This window comes from Ailuropoda melanoleuca, chromosome 11 (genome assembly GCF_002007445.2).
Source record: "Ailuropoda melanoleuca isolate Jingjing chromosome 11, ASM200744v2, whole genome shotgun sequence".
Classification (NCBI taxonomy): Eukaryota; Metazoa; Chordata; class Mammalia; order Carnivora; family Ursidae; genus Ailuropoda; species Ailuropoda melanoleuca.
Genome location: NC_048228.1, coordinates 68,461,457 through 68,477,255, shown reverse-complemented (window position 1 = coordinate 68,477,255; position 15,799 = coordinate 68,461,457). Strand labels below are relative to the sequence as shown.

Below are 15,799 nucleotides of genomic sequence, written 5' to 3'. Positions count from 1 at the left end.
GATTGTGGCAGGGCCCACCTCTGTCTATTAACAATGGTACTCCCAGTACCTAGCTCTCCCTTGTTCAGAGTAGGCATGTACATGCTTGTTGAATGAATACATGAGTTTAAGGAGAAGCAATCATACATACCGACTGACGTAGAAATGATAATTTTTAAAAAAGATTATATACTTATTTGAGAGAGAGGGTGAGGGAGCATGAATGCAGGGAGGGGCAGAGGAAGAGAGGGCTGAGAGTGGAGCCCAGTGAGTGGCTTGATCCCAGGACCCGGAGATCATGACCTGACCCAAGGTCAGACACTTAACTGACTGAGCCACCCAGGTGTCCCCAGAAGTAATCATTTTTAAGTGAATAGCTTTACAATCTTTTCTTAAAAAAAACCTAACTTAGGTCCTATCAATATCAAACAGGAGAGGTTTCAATATTAAATAAAGTGGGATGGGGGAGCTGGGTAATTATACATTTTGGATGCTATTTTAGAGAAGAGTCTAGGTGTATCTATATTCTTCACCACCTTTTCTGATGGGCACCTCCTATTTATTTTACGCTCTGAAACTCTCTGTAAGGTGTTTCCTGGTTTATTAGAACGCAATGGGAAAGGTCATCATACCCAGAGTTAGTCTTAAAATGACTGGCTCTCCCCTCCACTCGCTGTGCGACCTTGGGCCACTTTTAAAACTCAAATAATAAGCATTCTGGTCTACCTACCTCACAAAGCTGCCGTTGTGAGCACGAAATAATATTAGAGGAAGGAAGAACTATAATATAAAATCTTGTACAAATACTGTTGTTACCTTGGATAAAAGCAATTCCCAGGCAGTGGAATCTGGTTTTAAGAGAATTATTTTACTATTATTTTGCTCCTGGTACAGGCTAGGGCAGTTAAGAGGACCGCCGGCACCCCCACCCTCAGTAACTGTCCTCTGGGACAGAGACAGAGAAACCAATGGGGAAGGGGGCGCGAGGTAGGGGGTAAGGCTCCCAAAGAGCTTAGCACAGCGACTCTGGCGCAAATGGGTTTAAAAACTCGGGCTCCCAGAGAAAACTTCGCAAGGCCCTCTTCCCCACTCCGCCAAGCTGAGTTCTCCAGGAAAGTCTTGGCAGGGGCTTCTTTGGCGGAGGCCACGCCGACCAATAGAAATCAATTGTGTTCTTAGGGTTAAAAGCAGGTGGAGAAACTGAGCATAATTACCTACGCCCCGGCTCAGCATTTTACCATGGTGTCAGGTGCCTAGCTTGCCCCCCCTAACAGGAATGGAAAAGAATGTTGGGGCCTAATTCCTAATCCCCCGCGCCCCAATTCCTGTTGGTGCCCGATCCACCTCCGCCACCAGCCGCGTCTCTTCTCTTCCCTCGGGAGCGTGCTCGAGGGCCGGGCGGCGGACCTTTATTGTCTGGGGAGCACCTGCCAGGTGGCGGGCCGGTGCCCTAATGTGCGCTGGGTGCCGGGCTTCACAAAGCGCGCGGGCGGCACCCCCCTCGTCTGGGAACCGCCTCGGGCCCCCGACCACATCACAAGGGAGGAGGAGAGGTGGAGAGCTGAAGGGGCTCCGGGGTCAGGAGCAGGCGGCGAGGGCCAGCACGCCCTCCTCCTCCCCGCCGGCTCAGCCCCCGGGGATTAGCACGTCGAAGGAGCAGAGGCCAGACGCCACCGGGAGGGAGCGAGACCCGGGAGCGAGGGAGGGAGGGGAGGCGAGGAGGGGCGAGGAGAAGGGGCGTGGCCGGCGCGCAGGGGGAGGGCGCTGGGAGGAGGGGCCGCTGCTCGGCGCTCGCGGCTCTGGGGGCTCGGCTTTGCCGCGCTCTGTGCACTTGGGCGAGAGCAGAACGTGGAACGGACCTCCGATCCCAGCGCAGCCACCGCGATGAGAGGCGCTCGCGGCGCCTGGGATTTTCTCTGCGTCCTGCTCCTCCTGTTCCGCGTCCAGACAGGTGGGAGAGCGCCACGGGCACCCGGGCCGCGCCCCCCGCCCCCCGCCCCGGTGTAGCTTGTGCCCCCGAGGGCTCGAACCCGTTGGGGGGGTTCGTCAGCAGGGGTGGCTGACGGCCCTCCAGTGCCCGTGCTTTTCAGGCTCCGGGAAGATTCGAGGCGTTCCCGGGACTCTCCTGCGCCCTGCCTCGCTCACCTGCGTGAGGAGCCCCTGCCGCTGGTGGCGAGGGCGCTGAGCTGGGGGTCGTGCGGGAAGGAGGGGCTCAAGAGTGGGTGAGGTGCGGCTGCAGGCTGCGTGCGAGTTCGGGGTTGCTTTTGTGCGGAGGGTACGCGGGGGCCGAGGCGGGCGGGTCCAGGGTCCGCACACAGCGCGTTATCTCCGCCGTACGAGGCGCGGCCGCTGCTTCCTTTTGTTAAAAGTTGCGCGTGTGTGACCGCCGCACTGGACGAGCAGCCAGCAGGTTCTTAGCCGCGCCGAGGGCAAAGTTGGAGAGCCTTTTCTTTGCTCCGCGGCTGCCGCTTTCCAAACCGCGGGCGCTCTTTGTGGCCCAGATCTGGGGACAGACCCGCTGCCTCCTCTCCTCGCGGCGTCCCCGGGCCCCCTGGATAGGCATTTTGCCCGGGGAGCGCACGGCGTGCGGCTCTGGGGCCAGACCCGCGAACCTAGAGGTGGCGGCTACGGGGACAACTTGGACAGGGCGTGTGGAAAGCAGCCGCTAGGTTGCAGACTTTTTGCTGTTGTAAATCCCCTGCCAGAGGCTCGCCGCTTTACGCCGCGGTGCCGTTGCTTTCCTGCCACGCGCCTCCGAGCGGCTGGTGGCTGCGTTTGCCGCCGGCTCCCGGAGGAGGCAGGGACAGTGCGCTGGGACGCTCAGGTCCTCCACCCGGCCGCCTCCCGGGCTCAGCCAGTATGCCCGGATAGGCTGGCGGGGCTCTGCAAGCCGCTGGAATCGCTGTCTGCGACCTGTAATTTCGGGTGCCCGTTTTCTTTGGGAATTTTGAGATTTGCAGCACCCTTTCCCACGTGATAGCTACACTACTTAAGGGCCGCCTGGGGCGGGGGTGGGAGATGGAGTGGAACTTTCTGCAAATCTTACTTGGATCTGAAAGCTGTAATGAAAATCCGGTTCCGTCTGCGCGGGAACTTGGGGCTGAAGGTGGAGGAGGAGGATTTGCAGGCTCCTGGAAGCCCTCGGTCAGATTCCCTGCCCCTTTTTTTCTGGGTGTCGCTAGTGCGCGAGCGAGTGCAGGTCGCCCTGCTAACCCTTGAAACCCTTGAAACCCTGCTGTCTCCCAGGTCAGTTTTTAAAAACCTTTAAGGCTACCCCGATGATGCAAGGACAGAAAGTGAGTCTGAACTGGAATTTAAGGGCTAAAAAGGGAAGCGTCGCTAGGAACTATCGTGGTACTCAATTGACCACTGGTCCGTTTTCCATGAAGTCTCAAGGTGCAACCTCTCCACTCCCGGGCTTGAAAGGCATTGTGAGGGCTTTCCTGTGGAGGAAGGGAGGCCTTGCATCTGGACCGTGGCGGAGGGGGGGGGGGATCATTAATGTGTGCCTGGATTCCGTGGCGGATTTGACCGCTTAAGCTTCAAATGACACGTTTGGTTCTTAACGTCTTTGTGCCTTGGCATTTTTAATTTCAGTTACGGTATGTGTACGGACCGAATACGGCACTAGAAAGACCACACAGAATAGTTCCCTTTTTAAACATTAAATGAATTCGTTGCTTCCTTCTTCCTCATAATTATTCCTTCTCCATCCAATAGATTTTTGGCAGAGGGAATTTTAAGGTCTGGCTCCTGGGGGGCAGTATGGTATAGTGACAGAGCCTTGAGCTGCCCTTCTGGTTCTCCTTTTCCAGCATTTATTAGCTGTGTGCCCTTGGCAGGTCGTTTAAATTCTGGAGATCCCAATTTTCTCAAGAGGACGGTGAGGCATCTGCATCATGAAGGATCCTTTGGGTCCCAAATTCTCCTTTTCCAGTGTTCTGAGTGTAGACTACAGTTTTTCTGAATTTTTTTTCCTGATTCCTTTCTGTCTCCCTGAAATTCTTCTGCCTCTCCTGGTTACAGGGACCACTCCTGGTATGCTACTGGTCGACCCCTTGCTAAAGCAGGGAGGTGTGGTCTATCCTGCTCTCTCCTCCATCCACACAGGTTTGCCTAGTTTCCCTTGGAATTCAATCAAGGAGGTGCCAACCCTGTAGGACCCTCCATCCCCACTGCCCTCGGTATTGGCGATTCCTGATTCCTGAGCCCGGCAAGATGAGCCCGCAGGGAATGGTGAATCATACTTTCCCCTTGTTCCTGCAGGTGTGAGGCCAAAGTCATACCCAGCAGCTGGCCCGGACATTTTGGTTCTTATCCTGTTGGGAATAATATGATGGTCTTGTAAAGGGATCTCAGAAGTCATTTATCCCCATTCTGGTCTTTCCCACTCATCCACACATTTTTTTTCTTATGACTTGATAAATTATGTATGCTGTGTTATTGCAACACATTTTCTGATGTGCCTTAAATTTCACTTCGTGTGTTGTACATAGTTGTTCTTTATTCAAAACTGGGCCGGGCCCACGCTGTGGAAGGGGGGCTTTACGCCGTATTTCTAGTCCTCCCAACAAGCCCTGAAGGTAGTACTCTTACCATCCCTTACCATTTTATAGCTGGAGAAACTGACTGAGAATAAGTCAGTTACAAAATAATCAGTGGTGAAGCCTGGCATTAGCCCCACATATATACCCGACTGTATATCCATTCACGTGCCTTAATAGATTCAGTTTTGAGATTCATTTGAAACTATTCAATAAGAACATGCTGCAGGCCAGGGTATTGTCGGATGTTCTGGGAATACAGGATGCGCAAGGTCATTACCTTCCAAATTTTGGTAAAAAAGACCTAGGATTGCCTGTCTTAGGATGTCTTAGTGTTCTCAGTTCTAAGGAAGTGTTCGCCGGGGAGGGGAGTCATTAAATATAGCTTCCCTGGGAAGTATGTAGGCAATTGACCCTGGGCAAGAGGACTGTAGGTGTTCGCTGTCCCATTCCAAAGGCCCTCAGAAATGAAGATGAGCTGTCTCTAAAATAATGGTGGAGGTCAGTTGAGATTTTTTTCCATTCCCCCTCTCCAAAAAATAAAACTGCTCTTAGCATTATTATATACTTGTGGCATACTTGTGAAAGAGCAGACTCTGAGGAATGAGTTAATACCACTGGTCATTTACCCTGAATGGGCACAATGAGATAGACAAGGGCAGTTTCCCACTCCTAGCCCAAGACAAATTCTCAGAAATGTGCCAGGTGTTTAGTGGGGCTTCCCTGGTAGCGCGTTTAGGGACAGATGTGGTGGTGGTGATGGATTTTGCTGCTATTGTTGACGGCTGCTAGAAGTTGCCCTTAGGATTTTGACTCATTTCCTCAAGTCTGCCCCCAGCTGATTAAAGAAGGACACCAGGAAATGAGCCACAGTGTCCAAGCGGAATTCTTGAAGCTGGCCTTGCAGGATGGGAACCCCTCAAAGGCAGTGGTCAAGGCTGCAGAATGGATTTAGTTTAATGGCCGGTGGACAGGCTGGGACAGAGGGAAGTGCTTTATTTTGCCGTATTCATGTGTGGTTAACTTTCAAAATAAGGGATTGAAAGACATGGGAAGGGATCTTAAGTATGCAGCATTTCATAGGCAGCCTCTGGAACTCGAATGGGTAGCTTCATGACTGCAAGTCCAGGGTGAGGAGCGCCTACCAGCGAGTGAGCAAAGATACAAGTGTGAAGCTAGGGCAAAGCTGGTGTAAATCTTCGTTGCAAGGAGGGCACTTTGAGGAAGCCTGGCCTAGGATCTCTGATTTTGGGCATTTGGGACCTGAGACAGCTCGTCTTTTGGCTTCAGACTGTAAATAGGTAGAGGTTACTGGCTGACAGGTTTGTCGTGTCCCCCGCCCCAGGATGCTTTTTAAGAAAACACCAAGGCAGTACTTAAAATCTGGAGAGTTTGTGTCAGGATCTCAATTTCTCTGTTCTTTTGAAGAACTGAAAGCTCTGCCCCTCTCGGTGGGACCTGTGCTCTTTAGGGGACTCCAGGAAATACCACTCTAGGGCCAGCCCTCACGCACGTAGGCATTTAGCCTTAGGCCCTGGTGAGCGTGCATGGGGCCGCACAGCTAACTGGTGCACAGAGCACAGGCCTCAGGAGTGAAGACAGCCTTGTATCAGTCTGCTAGCTTCATGGCTGACACCCTTGGGGCCTGGGAGCAAGTCGCTTACCCTGCTGAATTTACTTTTTCGTCTTCGTTTCAGCTGTGTGACTTTGGCAGATTACTTAACCATTCTGTGCCAGTAAATGTGTTTCTACATAGAGAGTTTTTAGAGTGGTGCTGCCTGGCACGCTTTCTCGTACAAGCTCAATGCGTGTCAGTCATAATTATTATCTGTAAAATAGGACTTCTTGTCATTCCTAACATGGCATAATGCCCACTCTAATATGGTTGTCCTAAAAATCAGAAAGAAACTCTTGTACGGATGCCTGGCACAGGGTCTGGGATGGGACAGGCACCTCATGAGTGAGTGAGCTCTGTATGTAGAATTTGACTGTTTCTCTTCTGTCATCTTTGCAGGCAGGTATCAGTAAGTAGGAGCATGATGGCTTTTAATGTGAAATCAGCTTTAATTTTTGTTTTGCGTTTCATATAGCTTTTGAGTTGGGAAGCACTACTCAAGAGACTGAACAGATCTTGGACTTTTGCCCCCCCAGAAAGAAAAACAACCCAGAAGATTCTCCAGTGAAAACATTCACATCTGCTGATTCTCCCATTCATCTTCTGCTTTAGCCTCCATGTTTACATTTTGGTTTCGACACACTTGGTTAGGTATCACCCAGAGCATCCTTTTCTGACAGCTAGGTTTTTAACACTTGCAAACTTTAAGCTAATTTGTTTTCCAGGGCAGGTGGCATCAGAGTCAAGACCTTGGGCTCTGAAAAGGACAGTCTGGGTTTTTATCCAGTTTGGCCCCTTGCCAGCTCTGGGAGAAAACGCATCTTCTCTGGAAGCTTCGGTTCTTCATGTGTGACCCAGGGGTGGTGGCATGGGCTCCCCAAAGGAGTAAGTGAGATCATCCACGTAACATGCCTAGCATGGTGTCCCTCATGGGGACAGCATGGGGACTCCATATCAAGCTGATTTTATGTTCCTCTTTCAGCTTTGTCTCTTAGAAAAAAAAATTGGACATGAATTAAAACCAGATTAGGTAGCGTGGTGTTTGTTTTGTTTTGGTAGTAGGATGAAATGTATACGTTTAATGTCTAGTTTTTAAAAAAAAATCCACTCCTAGTGGCAATGTATAGTTCTCTCCCTGGTTCTTTGTTTCACCTTATTCTTAGCCCGTTTCAGTGGATACAGATTTCTGGATGAGAGTTGAGGAGGGGAAAGCTCTGTAAAAGGGCCATTTTCTCAAGGTAAATAAGTAAGGGTCCAGGAACCCTATTATCTTGTAAAGTGGCATTGAAAGCACCTTGGGAGTGAGGGGCTTTTCTGTGACTGCCTTCCCTAGGAGTGAGGGACCAGGCTGAACTTGGCCATTGCCCCAGGCTAGACACATACAAGAGTTATCATCTCCTGTTCTCCAGCCCTTGTACAGGACTTTGAACACAGCAAATGCTCAGTAAACATTTCAGAAAGGGCCTTTAAGAAGATCTATCAATCCCTAGGCTTTGGTCCTTGTGGGGACAACAGATGTGGGCTAGACCTGGGGGAGGGGTGGACTAAGAGCACAGCCTCCGATTTAAAGCGAAGCGCAGAGTGCTCAGGCAGGATTTCAAAGGAGAGGAGTTTATGTCTTGGTGGGCAGATGACAGAGATCAGAGATCAGTAGAAGTGTCCATGCGGGAGATAATATCTGACGGTAATTTCTGTGTGTTAGGGGATAGAGTGTCTGTAGCTGAGGCTTCCATTGGAAGAAAGCTGTGGGAACAGGGGACAAGCCTTAAGATCTTATCTGAGGATTGTCCAGTCTTTCAGGTAGTATGATGGTTGGGATGGGCTCGGAAATTGGAGGGGAAGAGGCTGGAAAGGTGGGCTTTTGGGTTAGCCTCGAGGAACATCCAAGGGAGCGCGTATTTAGTGTTGAGTTTGGTCCGGATTCTGAAAAGAGCTTTGAGGTCAGGGCTAAGGGGGACCTGACCCAAGAGTGGCCCTGTGGATTGTGCTGGCTAAGTCAGGGCTGCTCGCTCCACCATTCTTTCCATCCAGTCCCCAGCCTGCTCCGAAAACTTGGACACCCCCTTGCGGTGGGTAACCAAGACTCAGGGAGGTGCGCGTGCGCACGTAACGTGTGCCTGTGTGTGTGTACGTATGTGAGTGTGTTTACATTTTAGGAAAATACACATAACATTAACTGTCTTAATCATTTTGAGGTGTACGGTTCCGTAGCGTCAGGTACATTCACGTCGTTGTGCAACCCATCTCCAGAACACTTTCCATCTTGCAAAACAAACTGCGCCCATTAACCACTCACTCCCTGTCACCCCTCCCCCGGCCCCTGGCAACCATCATTCTGTTTTCTGTATTTATGAATTTGACTACTCTAGGGACCTCATATAGGTGGAATCATTCAGTATTTGTCCTTGTGTCTGGCTTGTTTCACTTAGCATAATGTCTTCAAGGTTCATCCATGTTGTAACATATGTTAGAGTTTCCTTGCTTTTTAAGGAAGGAAATGTATGGATATGTGTATGTGTGTCTGCATATGCATATGCACATGTGTTAGTTTGTACCATATTTTGTTTATCCACTCATCCATCAGTGGACACTGACTGGGTTGCTTCCCCCTTTGGCTGTTCAGAATACTGCTGCTGTGAACGTGGGTGTACAAATATCTAAGGGAGAGTTTTTCAGGGGCCTCGTTGGGGATGGTCCGTCTCATGGCTGAGCTATGTGTTGATGGGGAGCTGGGTAGAGGGACGATCATACTCTTTAGGTGGTCTCTGGGTCTCATACTCACTCATACCTTTAGGGGTGAGGGCCTGGGTGTGAGAGTACGTGCTCTGGATAGAAGGGAAAACATTTCGAAGACATGAGGAATGTAAGGGTGGCCGACTTCATTCACTTGGCAAATTCACAGGCGTCTTGGATGTGTCAGGCATGGATGAGATTGAGGGGAAGGGGGGAGCAGGCGTTCCCGTAGACGTGGGTAACTGGGAGGACTGGTGGTGCTATGGAATAAATGGAAAATAAAACCAGAGGAGGAGCAGCCCATTTGAGGGGAGGAATATGATATAGGTCTTTGTTATGCTTATTTATTGACTATTTACAGGCTGTCTTCATTTGAAACTCAATTTCACAGACACGATGGTAGATACAAATGAGATTTTTGTTAGGGTCAGGTCCACGTGAGGGCAAAACTATACCCCAAAAGTCAACAGAACATGGCTGTGTAATATTAATGATAGGATTTGGGGATTTTTAAAGAATTGTGTGTTGTGGATCAGTCACAATGAAAAGTAAATTTTCATGAAAACAAATATATAGCAGGAAGCTCATTCTGCATTTATTCCCCGCCATTTTTAAAGGGTGTTCATTGGCTTCCTCAGAGAACAGAATGGACATTGTGGGTTTGAGGGAAGAGGACAATTGATTAAAGCTTTGGCAAATAGGCCCTTTGAAGGCAACTTAAATTGGATTTATTAAGCTGGAGAAGATAAGGTGAGGAAGTTTTTGGGAATGACAGTCTTCAAATATTTGTAGTATGTGAATGAAGAATGAGACAAAATGAGGATAGTTGAAATTGCCCCAGAAGGAAATTGAGATTTTTTTTGGGGGGGGGTTCTTTGATTGGAGGCTTAGAAAATGCTTTATTGCATTACCAGAGTTAGTTATAGGGTCTTTGCTGCAAGTATGAGGAAAGCCATGAAATTGTCACTTTGAAATGGTTAGGTCCTGCTTACCTCAGCTGGTTTGATGACCCTTTAAGGGCCTGTCTGAAACCTTTTCTAAATAAAATAACCAGCTGTTTTCCTTCTTCCCTGCCTGGGCTTTGGGCAGAGTGTTTCTCTAAATTCTGGTTCGACTCTAACACATCCATGAACTCTTCACAATTTTTGGCTATATTGAAAATAGCCAATAAAGAACCCACAGCTTAAACTTGGGTTATTGATCTGTTGGGGGTTGGGGGTTATCCAACCACAGAACGGATGGTGCAGTGTGATCACGTAAGCCAAGTGCCAAAGGAAGAGAAGCAAAAGGAAGTTTCGAGGTCTAGAGACATCAGTCATCGATCATAATTAACCCTAACCAAAGAACGATCGTGCTCTGTGATCCCTCAACTGACTGGTAATTTTGAGAGAAAGCCAGCCGGGCTGCATGTGGGCCGAGAGATCTGTAAGGATGAAGGAAGTCCTTCTCCCTTGATTGCTCAGGGATGGATTGTTCGCTCTGTGGTTTACCCACCACCCTGACTTCCCTTCCCACCTGCTCTTTCTCTTTGGTCACTTCATGGTCATGGCTCAATGGTACATATCAGATCAGCCAGCCGTCCGGGGGGGAAGGTGGTGGAAATGAAATTGCAGTTCAACAGCTTCTAGTTGATTACACCACTTCACTTGTCAGGTTGAAATGTGTGATGATGTCTGAGATGTGATCCCTGCCTTTGAGGAGGCTGGGAGCTTCGGGGAAAATAAGGGCTGGGGTCAGCGCTAATATAATAGGATTTGTAATAAGATTTAAATAACAGTCCTAGTCCAGAAGCCAAGATGCATGCATATTCATTACCATTGGATTAGAAGGACTAGGCATCCTTTCTGGGGGAGAGGGGCTGAGTCAGAGGAAGATCTGGGGCCCAAGTTAAATCTTGGTTCAGGAATTGGGTAAGGTGTGAATCTTGAAAGGAAAGGGTTTCAGTTAGCCAGAAGACTCCTATTGGAAAGAATCTACTGGAAGATGAGATAGGGTAATTTCTAGGATTTTTTTTTTTTTAATTCGTCAGTGATTGCAGTATTTCCTACGATACCATATGTGAGGGGATTTTTGTTAAGTGTAATCTGGTCAAGTAGTGACTTATTCAGAGAAATCAACTTTAAAAAAATGGAAAAGTACAGACCTTACTTTTGCATGTATTACACATAATGTATGTACAATGGAAATCCAGAGTAGGTCCACGGATATGTACTTGGAGTTGCTTTTAAGTCCAGGACTAATTACCCTCCCTCACCTTCCTACCTCCTCACCGCCAGCCAAGATTACAGATTCCATAGGCTCCACATGCGATAGCGGTAATAGATGGTTTTTGGTTCTTATTAGCAGATTTTAAATATTTAGTAAAATGATAATCCAGGCATGTAGCAGTATGCATAAATCCATTCATTAAAAAAACAAAAACAAAAACAAAAACCACTCCAAAAAGAAACAGTAACAAGCCCCAAACCTCCCAACCTTGATAGTTAGGGTCCTGTATGGTTTAGGATATCTGGATATCCTGCCCTGGGTTCTCCAGCTGTGCATTAGAGGGGAATTAGAAGGGAATTAGGGGCACTGGGTACTGGCCTCGCAAAAGCAGTGAGCCGTGGGTGGGGAGGTGGCTGTTGGTGGAGGAAAAGTCAATCGCATAAAGAAAGGGTGTGTGGTGGTACTCACCAGGGGAGTGCCTTGTTCCTGACCAAGTGGGAAAAAATAATAGGGAGAATGAAAAGAGGAGAAACCCATGCTTACTCCTTTTCTTGTATCTTTATGTTCCTGAGTGAGGCAAAATATCTAGCTTCTTTTGGATTTACCCCAGGTGACTCAGGTTATTTCAAAGGGTGTTTATAAAATTCTACAAAACAATCCCTGGCTGCCAGTGATTTACATAGAATGACCTATGTAGGCAGCGGGATTGCTTAGCGGAGTTAGAACAAAGGAGGTATTCTCACAAAGAACTTTGGAAATTATTTGGTGTGTCTTTTTATTGGAGAGAGGTATTTATAGAAAGGAATCTAATATAGATTTGGCTTCTGGGGAAAACACTGGCGATTTTGTAAGTGTGGTGGGGGGGGTGGGGGCATTGGCTCTCTTACTCTGCTTGGCTAGTGCAGGTTTGAGAGAAAACAAGAGCATGTTTAAAAAAATGGAGAATTATTCTACTTGGAAAGACTACAGGTACTTTTAAAGTAACTCGGTTTTTTGGTTTGTAAAATGTTTTAAATGCATTTCCATTCTAGTTTTCACAGATTTCTTTTTTAATGGGCGACATTGAGTCCGTGTACCTTGGGAAGATCTGCATTTTAAGAAATGGCCTGGTAAAAACCACACGGGCTGGTCATTAGGCTTTTTGTCATTGTTAAATTGAACCCAGATTCTTCATTCAAAATACATCATTAAAATAGCCGCTTGAAAATGCTTAATTGGGATGTGGGAATATTTTTTTCCTACTTATCACAGTATCGTCAGGATATTTACTGCAGGCAAATAGTAGACACGTTTCTAGCTCAACCAAAATGCACCACTTTCGTAAAAAAAAAAAAAGAACCCCCCCTTTTGATTTTTAAAATAAACTAGCATATGTAGAAGGGTTTATGAATTTTTTAGTAGATCTGAATGTGTAGCCTAATTTACATTTCTGCATTTCCAGGGGATATTATTTAAAATGATCACCTTAGCTTCAGGATGACTGCCTGCAGAAGAGAGGCTGGCGGGGGGAGTGGATGCTGGAGGGCTACGGTGGTCCAGTACCCGCACGTGAGGACAGTCCGTGGCCGGGTGTAGCCGGCCTCTGTCTCCCCACTGGAAATCTGGAGCAGCAGCTCTGGCCATAAAACTGTAGTGCTTAAGTCTCATAGCTTCGTTCTCTTGGTCCCTCCTAGTATCTTTCAGACTGACCTTACCCAGCAGGAATTCACAGATTTGTTCATAAATAATTATTAAATCACTGGGGGAGGGGGCATAGCAGTGAACACACCAAGCAAAAATTCTCGTCATCTTGGGGCTTCTGTTCCAGTGAATTCTTTCTGTCTCATGAGCCCAGGCTCCCCCAAAGAGCCCAGAAAGAAAAGAAAGTCTAGGGTCTCTCATAGAAAGCAGCTTAATTTAGATTTATTTCGGTTCCACATTATGGTCAATTAAGGAAGGAAGCTGAGAAAGGTAGGGTTTCTCAGAGGGTCAGCGGGGACTAGGTTCATGGGGAGGGAGGGGCTGGAGAAGGCAAACCAGAACAGGGCAAGAGGAGAAACGGGGAAGGGGGGCCAGGGGCCGACTCAGTGGGAGGTTTTGAAGATGTGGGTCACTTGAGTCCTGTCTGCCACAGGTCCTGCCCTGGGAAGGGCTGAGTCCCTCAGTGCTGTTCCAGCTTTTCACCGCCCCAGTCTCTGTAGTCTAGAGTGGGGAGCCACTTCCTGGAAGGACTCACCAAAGGGGGTTGAATCAAGTGTGTGTAACACTGGGGGAGGACAGACAGGTGTCTTCACTTTCCGGATTTCGGGGAGACTTTCCTGTGCCCCAGTGCATTGTCAGTCTGGAGGCTTGGAATCCTTTTTCTCAGAATGTACCAGAATGCTTTTTCACAGCTGAGAGAGATGCTTCAGGGGTCCAGGCTGAGTGCTCCTCAGGATGTCTCCAAGGACTAGAGGCTCTTAGCTTCCTTTTAAAATTCATCCTTTTCTTGTTAAAATTGGACCATCGTTGGGTTTAATAATAACTACGCTCCACTGATGGCACTTTGTGTCCTACCAGTCAGCGGCTGACAGGTACTCTGGGCATCATGCCCCACTCTCCTGTTACTGTAGGTGGCCTGGGTGAGGTGACAGCAGCTTGGCTTCAGCTGACTTTCTGCATTTTGGCCTGAGAGTGGTCTTTCAGAAATCTATGAAATGATAAGCTCTCTGGTTTCAAATCAAGGGCTCCTCCAAATGAGAATTGACCCTGTTGAACTCTTGAGGACTGGAAAGTTCCTTCTCTGTCAGTTCTTGGGCATGGAGTAGGACTTTTGTTGCCTTTGGTATTGTTAGTGTTGATCCCCTGGAAGGAATCCAAGATACCGACTGTCCAGCGATGGAGAGTGGTACCCCTTTGAGTTGTGGGCAAGAAGGTATAGCCCCAGTGATCACAGCTTTGGTGGAAGGCCCTCAAGATTCCTCGGGGGCTTGGTAGGAGGTCAGCTAACAATTTTGATGACATGACCAGCTTGAGCTGCACAAGTGTGGGTACTGAAGTAATTACGGAATCCGTTGCTGTCATACCCTTGCCCCAGGTTTGACAGAAGACTTGTGTTTTTAAGTCAGAGAATTCTTTCTGTCCAGTGAGGTCATCACTGGTTAGTACCGACTGTTTTGGGTGAGAATTTCAGGGCCTAGTTTAAATAGACCCTGTTTAAGTTTGCTATCAGTTAACTAGAGAAAGGTTTAAAAAAAAAAAAAAAGTAGGGGACCTAGAACTTTTAGACTATTCCTTGAGTGGTTTGAAAACCTAGTAGTAACCATTTTATTTTAAGATGGAGCAGTTAAGGAGCGCCTGGGTGGCTCAGTTGGTTTAGCGCTGACTCTGGGTTTCCTCTCAGGTCACGGTCTCAGAGCGTTGAGACCTGGCCCTGTGTCAGGCTCCATGCTCATCCGGTAATCGGGGACTCTGCTTGAGGTTCTCTCTCCCCCTGCACACACACAGCCCCCCCAACCCCCTGCCCCCTGCTCACACACATACACTCTCTCTCTCAAAATAAATAAATCTTTAAAAAAAAAAAAAGGATGGAACAATTGAACCTCACATGAACTTTAAAATAAATAAATTATAGAGGTGCCCGGCTGGCTCAGTTGGTTAAGTGCCCAGCCCTTGATTTGGGCTCAGGTCATGATCTCAGGGTCGTGAGATCGAGCCTTCAGAGCCTGCTTAAGAGTCTCTCTCTCCTCTCCCTAAAACCCCCTCCCATGCACTCGTTTGTTCTCTCTCTCTCTTAAAAAAGAATGAACTATATACATATATATATGTATATATATATCTAAGTATATAAATCATGGGGACATTTCAGACGTAGGTAGTAGTGTAATGAACCTTCCTGTACCTGTCGTCCAGCTTCACCAGTTGGATCAGCAACCAGCCTTTCTGCCTCATCTCTGTCCACTTCATCCTCCCATTATTTTGAAGCATATCTCATGCATTGTGGGATTTCATCTATAAATGTTTTCAGCATCTAGCTCTGAAATACAATAATTCCCTTCCCCTAAACATAATGATAATGCCAATGTCACAGCCTTCCAAGTCAGTGTAATTCCACAGTGTTGTTGATAATCCAGTGTTCACATTTCCCCTACTGAAATAAAATAAATCTACAAATATTTAAATATATACACACACACAAATACGTACACATTTGATAGAATCCAAACGAGATTCCCACATTGCAATTGGTTGATGTGGTCTTTAAGTCATTTCTTATTTATTTATTTATTTATTTAAAGATTTTATTTATTCATTTGAGAGAGAGAGAGACAGAGTACAAGCAGGGAGAGAGGCATAGGGAGAGGGAGAAGCATACTCCCCACTGAGCTGGGAGCCTGACATGGGGCTCGATCCCAGGACCTGGAGACCATGACCCGAGCCAAAGGCAGACGCCCAACCATCCAAGCCAACCAGGTGCCCCCATTTCTTATTTATGATAGGTCCTATTCTCCCATTTTTGTGGAAGAAACTGAGTACTTGGCCTGTGCAATTTTCCACAGTCTGAATTCTGCTCAGTCTGCTGATTGCATTCCTGGGGTGGTGGCTCACGTCCTCTCTGGTCCCTGTGTGTCCTGTAAATTGGTGATTTAGAGGTTTGGTCATATTCAGGTTTGATCCCCAACAAAACTACTTAATAATTGGTGTGTTCTTCTGTTATTTCACTTTCTTTTTTTGGTGTACCTTTGGGTACTGGCAAAGATTT

General features: G+C 47.7%; 1 protein-coding gene across 5 annotated transcripts in view; it reads left to right on the top strand.

Annotated features, from left to right (window-relative positions):
• Positions 1 to 1,749: 1,749 nt before the first annotated feature.
• Positions 1,750 to 15,799, top strand: part of KIT (KIT proto-oncogene, receptor tyrosine kinase) — a 90,106-nt gene continuing 76,056 nt past the window's right edge. For 4 of the 5 annotated variants that reach the window (XM_034671789.1, XM_034671790.1, XM_034671792.1 and 1 more), the window contains exon 1: positions 1,750 to 1,930. In XM_034671789.1, the coding sequence (XP_034527680.1) occupies positions 1,864 to 1,930 (67 nt within the window). In that variant the 5' untranslated portion in view covers positions 1,750 to 1,863. The remainder of the gene's footprint in view (positions 1,931 to 15,799) is intronic. The other variant, XM_034671794.1, reaches the window with a different exon arrangement.